Source organism: Momordica charantia (genome assembly GCF_013281855.1).
Source record: "Momordica charantia cultivar OHB3-1 chromosome 3 unlocalized genomic scaffold, Mcharantia_2.0 BLBB01000003.1, whole genome shotgun sequence".
In the NCBI taxonomy this organism is placed as follows: Eukaryota; Viridiplantae; Streptophyta; class Magnoliopsida; order Cucurbitales; family Cucurbitaceae; genus Momordica; species Momordica charantia.
The window spans coordinates 1,722,966-1,732,881 of record NW_028275161.1 but is presented as its reverse complement, the minus strand read 5'-3'; the positions used below and the strand labels follow the sequence as shown (position 1 = coordinate 1,732,881).

The 9,916-nt window shown below is 36.4% G+C and overlaps 1 protein-coding gene across 4 annotated transcripts in view; it reads left to right on the top strand.

The window, feature by feature from the left end:
* Positions 1-3,919: 3,919 nt before the first annotated feature.
* The window catches only part of LOC111018945 (RNA helicase, ATP-dependent, SK12/DOB1 protein), a 46,571-nt gene continuing 40,574 nt past the window's right edge, over positions 3,920-9,916 (top strand). For 2 of the 4 annotated variants that reach the window (XM_088121397.1, XM_088121395.1), the window contains exons 1-5: positions 3,920-4,262; positions 7,190-7,450; positions 7,658-7,918; positions 8,034-8,102; positions 8,243-8,321. In XM_088121397.1, the coding sequence (XP_087977523.1) occupies positions 4,128-4,262; positions 7,190-7,450; positions 7,658-7,918; positions 8,034-8,102; positions 8,243-8,321 (805 nt within the window). In that variant the 5' untranslated portion in view covers positions 3,920-4,127. Of the gene's footprint in view, positions 4,263-7,189; positions 7,451-7,657; positions 7,919-8,033; positions 8,103-8,242; positions 8,322-9,916 lie in introns of those variants that run through there. The other 2 variants (XM_088121396.1, XM_088121398.1) reach the window with 2 other exon arrangements.

Genomic DNA, 9,916 nt, shown 5'->3' with positions numbered 1-9,916 from the left:
ATCCTCTTCAAGGACTGCTATCTCAAAGGGCAAAATGCCCATTACTCAAACATCTGTACCATCTCCGATGAGTGCAGAGAATTATGCCATGGATATCCAGTTTGAAACGGTATCCAGGCGCCAGCCAGGTTCTTCCCAGAGAACCTTGACTATCCAATCAGGCTCTCCGAGCCTTCCAACTCCCTCAAGTACGTTGTTACGCCCCTTCGGCAATACAACGAGAAACAGGCGCCCTGTTAAGGCAGCAGCAGCTCCAAAACCTACGATTCCGAGGAATCCTTCCTCGTTTTCTCAAATCGTCAGGCCAAAGGTTTACCAGCCCAGGCCGCCAATTTATGGTTATTTCACCAAAACAACCCTGGTGGACTCAACCATTGAATCAGAGTTCGACGGACCTTCGGTCCAAGAAGTCTGTAGTCAAATATTTCCTCATGGCTTTAACTTCCTGCCAGAGGATCTTCAAAAGACCCGAACTTATTATGAGTTTATTCTGGTAGATTCAAAATCTGCAGAGATAACTCATATTCCAGACAGAAATGATCCTTCTAGGACCATTTACTCAAAACTCAAGATCTTCCGCATCCTTACCCCTTCCTCCTGGAAACAGGGTATGTTTGTAGGGAAGAAACTGACGGCAACCTTTCAACCTCAGACATACAACTACCTCGACTACATGAAAGTGTGGTACATTGTTTTCTGGTTGCAATGTTACAACCACTCTTGGTTTGTGACTTTTTGTAAGCAAGCTTACAAATCGCACTTTCCAAATTGGTTTCAAACTTGGTGGACATATTTTGGACTGTCCGAGGAAATTCTTCTGGTGGAAGTTCGGAGATCGTACCACCTGTTCCAACAAAGTATCTATTTGTCTCCCCTCTCTAAGACGTTTAGATTTGCTTTGTATTTTCAAATACCATGGATCTTTTGCTGGAATTTCCAGCTAGGACCCAGTGGAAACTTCAAAGCGTTGAGCAAAGCTTTACGCATCAAATGGTGGGAAAAATTCGATTATTTCTACCTAGAATCTGACAAGATGAAGGATTGGTTGAAAACCAACGTTCATCTTCAAGACATGACAAGGCAAGAAGATGAGAGCTTCCTTCTGGCCAAGAATGCTGTCATGAGCTCGCTAGCTGGGGCCGGATCCCAAGCCGACTTCAACTCAATACTCAACACAGTCGCGGTTCAGATCTCTGATCCAGACGACGTTCAGACAGACGTTGACTCTTCCGCCTCTATCAACAATGATGCCGTAGACGACGAAGAATACTTCGATCCCTTCGAAGGATACGACATCAACGACCCATATCTAGATTCACAGCCTAGCTGAGACTAGATATTTCAAATGTTTAATTTAATTTTCTTATTGTAAATTATGTAAATTAATTTGTTTAAATTTCGTTTTGAATTTTAGATAAGATCATTGTATTCCGATCTTATCGTCACTATCTCAGTCTGTTTTTGTGAAGGACTTGCAGAAGAAATTTAGTTGCAGTAGATGACAAGCTTCTGATGTGGAGTAACCAACCACAAGGTAACGCAGGTAGCGTATAGGATTGACTCAGTTGAGAGGATTCCATATCTCATAAGGCAACCCTGATCGAAAATCGATGGTGTTCCTTGGGCAGTATAGGTGGGAAGCCGAGAGTAAGACCCTGGATGGAACGACCTAATTGGAAACCAGATAAGCCTTTACGATTGATATACAGAATCCGCAATCCTCGCTAAATCAGGAGAAGCGGTGTGACTTCGACAGATTTCTAAAGCAAGCATCCAGTCCAAAAACAGTCATATCAGCTTTTATTTTCTAACTTTTCTTTATTTTGTCAGTTTGGCCACGCTTATCTTTACTTTTTTAAAGTAGATTCCAAAGAGATAAGATGCCAGTCAAGGACTTGTCTTGTCGGCCATACTTTATCTCTTTAGGTTGTATCAAATTATGTTGAGACAAGTGTCAAGACAATAGTAAGAAATCAATAATTGTACCCTGGTGCAATTATCGGTTCTCTTCTATAAATAGCACTTGGTTTCGAACGTCATGCCATTCGGATTGAAGAATGCTTCATCCGAATTTCAGAAGATTATGAACGATATCTTCAACAAATACCAAGAATTCACAATAGTCTACATTGATGATATTCTGGTATTCTCAAATACTGTAGATCAGCACTTCAAGCATCTCCAATTATTTCTCAATATTATCAGAACAAATGGTCTTGTGGATTTGTTATCTCAACAGACACTTTAACTCGAACAATCGTGTCTCTCGTAGAAATTTAAAGGGCAAAATAAGTATATATTAAAAAATTGGGGGCAAAATAGAAAGACAAAGATTCTCCTCCATAGCCCCATTTAGATATAGTATAGATATAAATTATAGATTATAGACTTAAAAACAAAAATAATAAAAAGTTTCATCAACATGTAATCTCTTCCCCTGAACCCAGTGTATATATATATATATATATCTCTTTTTTTTCAAATAACTCAAAGGAGTACTTACTTGTGTTTCCTTCTAAAAAAACATCTTTAAAAAAAATGACATGTTTAATAAATTTGAAAATGGATATAGGGATATAATGATAAAAAAAGTTTCTCCGATATTGTAACATTTTAATATATTATAGATTATAGACTTAAAAATATCTTTCTTTGATTATATATTATAAATATCTTTCTTTGATTTTTGTATTGTTTGATTTATTCATAGACTTAATATATAAATTATTTTATATAAGTCATTATCTATCATTTTTTATGTTTTCAAAAGATAATTCAACCTCACAATATTAGATCAAATTATACCTCACCATTTGAAGAGTAAATGATTATTCAATTTATTCGTACAAATAAATATTAATTTCAATTTCTTCATTTACATTTTGTATATTTGTCCTTCACAGTTTCACATTTCAAATTTCAATTAAATAATATTTATGTTTATGAAGAATATTCCAAATTTCTCTATAACTTAACATAACAACTTGAATTTTTGTTACTTGCCAGTAATATGTAGAATAATTTAAATATAAAATAAGAAATCCACAAGAAATCCAAAAGTAGTTATAATCATGAAAACAATGATCCAAAGATATAAATAGGAACATTGAATATATACTCTACCTTTTCATCTAAAATTAATTTATGTATTCGCAAATGTTGGTTTTGGCATGTTTCAATATTTCCTGAACAAAACTTATAGTTTCCATTCTTTTTGGAAAGGTATGAATTATTTGATAAAAGAAAAGATCTTTGTAGACATTTTGGGAGAAAAAAATAATACAAAATTTGTTATAGTATCACAATAGTTTTATTTATTTTTATGAATGCTCTGTAAAGGAATAGACACATTGTTTCGTCCAACAGTCATACCTCTCGATCAATCACACCTATGTGGGAAGAGACAGTGTATAAAAGGCAAAATGAGAAAGTAAAGATTATCCTCCATCGCTCAATTTAGATATGGTATAGATTTGTTTATAAAGGAATCTGAAACCACGAATCTTCCTTGACTAACAAAAAGTTTGGTAGAAGAACACGGGGAAGGTTTTTCAATGGTTGTTTTGTTTTTGACAAGGAGGAAAATTATAATTTAACCTTTTGCAAAAAGAAAAAGTCTGTAATTTGTCCGATATATATTCTTCAAAAGATTGTAATTTAACATTTGCAAAAAATACAAAAAATTAAAATTTAACCCTTTACAAATAAAATAAAAAGTAGTTTTTTTTTAAGAAAAAAAAAGTAGTTTAACCGACGTATGTATACTCTTAAAAATATTGTAATTTAACCGATATAAAAAAATTTGTAGTTTAACCTTTTGCAAAAAAAAAAAAAAAAATTGAGTTTCTTTTTTTTTTTTTTTTTAAATTTTAAATTTAACATATAATGTATTATGGAAAAGCAACATGGAATATTTTTGAGTTCCGAAGTAGATGCAGTCACGATTTGGTTGTTGGCTGCGTATCAAACCGGAGAATGGAGTGGAACGTTCTCTCGGCTTGATACTTTCCGCACTCCTCACTCCAAAACCCGCCAAAATCGACACAATCAAATTCAGGCAAAATTCCGCGTCGAAATTCAGAATCTGGAACAGAGCTGAACTCCGGTGGCTGAACTCGTGACACGAAATGGATCCAATTGTTGCAACGAAGGAGCTATCGTTTCGCGTCGGCTTTTCCGGCCACAGCGGCCATCTCAGAATCGAGCCTCTTGCAACTGTGGAGCGCCCCAGCCCTGTTAGATCGCTCCCGGATTTCATACTTGTAAGCAGTGCTTTGTTTTATAGTATAGCCCTCGCGGAAGCTTACGGTCAGTAGGTGTCTGCGTATAGTTTTTGAATATTTACGTGTAAAATTATTTCTAGGGTTTATCAGTATTATACAATTCTTCTTCATTTTTTAGTATGTGGGTTTTAGCTCAATGAGGAGAAATGCAGCCATAAAAGATAAATAAATGAATTCGAATACAATGAGCCGTCAAACTAAAAGAACCATGGACAACGGCACCAAGAAACCACAAGGCTCTACCGAAAAAACCCTAAAGCAACCGTAGCCACCTAAACAAAGGAGAAGAAGCAGTTAAAAAAAAACCACTTGGAACAGGCGACACCCAAAGAAAAAGACCATTAAACATCAAACAATTTCAAAAAGAAATTTTAAGGAATATACTGCCGTTTCCTGAGATAAAATCGAATGCATTAGCAAAATATCCTTGTTAATAGCCGATTTGACTCTTATTCTTCTATTGCCATAAACTGGAGAAAAATACTTTCCGATGCTTTCCTTTGGCGTAGAAAAGGTCTCATACTCTTCATTCCCTTTCGATAAAACAGGAGAGATTGAATAAACGCCTAAGTTTCCATCAATAATCAGATGAGGAGATTTCAAACTTGCAAAAGAGGAAGCCCCATTGGATTTCTTATTAGAAGTCGGAATAGAAAATTGAAACACTTCCTCCCCAAAATTAGAAATGAAGGGCCTGTTTGGTAACATGTCCATTTCTTGTTTATGTTTCCTTCTTTTTTTAATAAAGAAAAATTCCTTATGTTTCCTTCGGTGGAGTGCTTCAGCTTGGCTAAGTTTAAAGCGTCTCAATGGTGTGCTCTATCCAATCTTTTTGCTAATTATTCTCCAAACATGATATATGTTAATTGGGGGGCTTTCATTTTCCCTAGTTAGACATACATAGGATGATACTCTGTCTTTTTATTTTTACTATTCTGGATTGTATCTTTTTATTTTATGTTTTTTCACTCCCTTGGGAGTGTGTATCTTTGAACATTTTATGTTCCTTTTCATCTATCAATGAAAAGTTCGTTTCTTGTTAAAAAAAAAATTGCATACCATGACACCCATGGAAACAAGAACGATAAAACAATATTTTTATTTATGTTTTGAAATAAATTGGAAATGACAACAAGAAACAAGAAAATTCGGTTTCTCAAAGCCAGGAAATGATCACAATAAAAACATTTTTAATTTCCAAATCACTCCTCGTATTGGAGGATTAATCCAATCTCCAGCTGGATTCTTCATACAAGAGGAAACCGAAAAATCTTCATAAGCTTCTACTTCCAAAAGTTTAGCGAGCAGACCCACCTCATTGAAGTTTGCTTCAGGAAACTCAACATCAGAATGAAATACTTTTTCGGGCACCACAAAATTGACTCCATCACACACATCAATCTCCTTTGTGTCTTTGACAACTTTGAACCAAGGGCAATGGCAAGCCAACAATTCCTTCATCCCCAGCTGCTTTTCACATGGGAATTAACCATAAAAGGAGGATCAGCCTCCAAAAAAGACCCTTCATCTCCTTTACTGATATAGTTCAATTCAAAGGACTATTAAACCAATATGAATCCATTATATTCAAAATTTCTGCTCGAATTGAAGAGCCACAAACAATAGAAGGGGAAGTTTGAAAGGTCACATCGTCGAGAAAAGAATCGTGAACAAAAGAATCATTGAAGCAGGGATGAATCCACATTGATTCCTCTTAACCTCAATTGATGCTTCAAAACAATTCAACAAATTAATGGTTTCCAACAAAATGCTAATGAACTCTCCACATTTCTCACCAATGGCTACAAAATTTTCCTTATTCCATAAAGAGAGAGGTAAATTCTTAATTTTGATCCAACCACCATTGCACTTCATCCACTCCATCCTATTGTGTTTTCCGCATTCCATTTTTCGATCTTGATATGCATCCCTCCAAAGTTATGCCAATGCCAAAGAAAAACCTCCAACTTTAAAACCAATGCTATCATCAATTTTAAGCAATGTTTTATCTACTGAAAATGAATTGATCGAACAACTCCTTGAAACTTCATTTTTCAAAATCTCTGAAATAGATTTCCAATCATCAAAAGAGCAAAGCCTCGAGACTACAAAGATCAACTGAAAATCCATAGCCACCCCATTGTCATCCTTTTTAAGCCAATCTCCATGTAAGAAAGTGACATCTTCTTTCACGGAAAAACTTGTCCCACAAGCCACAATCTGAAAGATTGGGATCTCGTTGAACAGATGAATAAAAGCAAAAGGAATCAAACATGCCTTTAGAGAGATATTGGAACTCGAGTAACATGTCCCAAAAAAGTAACCTAGCCTGTTCCTTGCACCTCAACCGGAACCAAGATTTGACTCTTAGTACCTTCTATTGACCGAAAAGCAATTTCAGGAAATCTTCCAAATACTTACACACTAGTTCAAATGACTAAACAACAATTTATAAATAGTATGCCACATATAAAGTCGGTGAAAACAGTATGCCCCCTTTCTCCTTTTCGTATTATCTATTTCTCAATTTTTCTCTGCAGTGGAATTTCTTCATGTTTGATCAGTCAATTTTTTTTCTTCAGAAGATGGTAAAGGTAGCTTGCTTCCAAGCCACTGTAGGCTTTGTGGCCAAAGTTGTGATGATTTGGCAAGCAGTGCATCTTAATAATGTTCCCTGTCCTATATCTTTGTTTTTTTTCTCCATTTCTTAAGAAGGAGACTCTTCTTGCTCAACTTGAGTATTATTCAATTGATTACGACAATAGTAATCTTCTTTATAGGTCGAAGCTTTGAATCCCCATCCCTATGTTATAATATTATTTTCTAGAAAAAAGGATGTTTTTTAATTGCCATCAACGCGTCAATTATGCATCATATTTATTTTTAAATTTTTGGTTCAAATTCAGCCACCTGCATTTCCTAAGGAAACTCCTGAAACGATAAAAGGCTACATTGAAGAGACTTTTCTCCGGCCGGAGTTAGACCCTGATGAATTTTCCCCACAAAAGGCAGGAAGACAGTGGGATTTTGATTGGTTTGAAATGGCAAAAGTATCTTTGGATCCATCTCAGCCAAGATCAGTCATGGTCCCTACATGGGTGTTGCCATTTGAACGCCCAAAGAAGGATGGAACTTCTGGAGGGACATGGGAACCTGGTTCTGTGCAGGTACTGCTTGATTGTTCAGTCTATTTGCCATGACATGAAAAATGTTGGTTAGGTTTACTGAATTAAGATTTCTGTTACGATAAATTTCACATATTTATGTTTCTAGGGTTTGGGTCATCAAGTCAATGATCTTGGCTATATTTATTCATTTTGAATGCTAATCATGCTATGGAATGGCTTTCCAATCTGACTAATGTCGCTTTTCAGGTGGATGTTTCAGAATTAAATGTGGAAACTCAAGAATCTGGTTCACAGCCACGAGTGCCAGGACCAGCAAAAGATTTTGTAAGGGGAAGCATAAATAATCGCCCTTTTCGACCTGGTGGTTTGGATGATTCTCAATCTATTGAAAGAATTCTTCCTGATGCAGCTTCTAATGGCGAGTGGGTGCATGAAGTTCTAAATGGTGGTCCTGCTCAATCTGTTCCACCTATTTTAAAGCAAGGATTGGACCTCGGTGATCTAAAGGTAAATTCTATTATCATTGAGAAATGGCCAACCAAATTATATTACTGCAGAATGTGTTGACTTCATTTATATTTTTTTGCTGTTTTTTTTAACTTTCTTTTGTCTGGGTAATAAGGTGTATCCAAACTCTTGGAATGTTTATGAGGACCAAAGTTCATTCAAGAGCTCATCAGTTGGAAACCTGGTTTGTTTTAATGCCTTAGTTTCATTATTAATTGTTGAAAAGTGTTTTCGTTTATGGAGACTATATCTTGAAAACCTTCCTTAATAGGTGTGGATAATAAGGTTTTCCTTTTCTGACTGAACTATCTACCAATGACACAGCAGAGTGAGTTGTCTGTACAATTTGATGATTTGTTCAAGAAGGCTTGGGAAGAGGATGCCATAGTATCCGTGGAAGATGGTATGTATTCTGGTATTTTTAAGCTGACACTTTACTCTATAAATTTAAATTGATGATATCATCTACATGAATGTCTTTTGAGACTAAAAATTAAATACTGAATTCTGCTATATTTGTAAGTCATGAATCCTTTTATTGAGTCTGGTTCAATGTTGTTGGCTCTGCTGGTTTTCCTTTGGGTTGCATCAATTCTTTATCAATAAATTTGGTTCTTTTCCCGTTCTTTTTGCCTCTAAACTTATTCCAAAAAGATTAGAATGATTAAAATCAATTTCATTTGATGACATTTGCAGCTATGCATTGAAAAGTAAACTTCATCTTTTTGGTTGGAAATGTTTGCCACATTGGGGGTAAATATGCTTAATCAATTGATAGGCACAAGATTAAGAATGTATATTTTAGAAAAAGGAGTCGTACTGGTAAGGCATAGAAGTGAGGCAGAAAATCGTTAGGAAGGGGGGCCACTGTACGAGTAGTAGAAAGGCTGTCTGGTATTTTGAAGTATGGGTATATACACTTAGGTAGTGAGATGGAGGGACACATTTTTGGCTATTTTGTCTAGGATTCTTCTATGGCTCTTTGTAATTAATTTTCTCTGATCATAAATGATAGACAGGGTGTTTTTATCATTTTGGTATTAGAGAAACTAGGATTGAGGCTATTGAACAGAAGTTTCAAGTGCGCTAAGTGTCGTGGGCATGCTTGTCCAGGGTGTGTTACCCATGGCCGCATGTCCAAACCATCCTCACCACTCGATTTTCTTTCATGTCTCTAAAGCTTTCTAGTGTAATTTTCTTGTATCGGGTTTTTGGGGTTGTAGGTGGAATTGGGCCGAGCGGCTTTGGAACTAGGTGTGTATTAGTAAGATATGTAAGCACGCCAAATTTCAAGCCAATCGGAGTTCACACGGGCCCTGTAGGCCACCGAGTGACTCCTCGCCACTTAGGACGTCTACACCTGCCACACCAAAAATGCCTTATAATGTACCTTAGGGGGAACCAAGTAGTCATCAAACCTCCCCCCGACCAAGTGTTGTATACTTTCTTGCAATCAAAGCTTTCTTGCCTCCATTGTCTACAATGCTTGTTTTAAAAATGTTTTCAACTGTTTTTCTATCTCACGTTTTCTAAAACCAATTTTCTCGTAAAACGTGAGCGGAGGCTAGACCCACGACCGAGATTGCCCGCAACTCACAGTTTTTCTCGGCTGACTTGCTCGTTTGAGTTAGAGCAAGTGCCGCACAATCGCTCGAGCTACTTTGAAAAGGTGCGATTGTGACACTAAGCATCATCGAAAAAAATCAGAATGAGATGAAGAAAGAGATAGCAGTATTCAAAGAGGATATATGGATGTCGATGGCCACGTTAACACAATTTGGAAGAGCAAGAGATAACAAAAGAAGATAGAGGAAAAGCACTTGCAGTTGAAAAGGCATCCGAAGTCATCAGAGAGGCTAGCAACGCCAGATCCAACGACAATGCCAATCGCCTAACCAACACATTGGCCTCAATGTTCAATTTGCAGTTAAGGAAACTGGAGGTCTCCATCTTTGATGGCACAAACTCTGATGGCTGGATGGATGGTTACATTGGGTT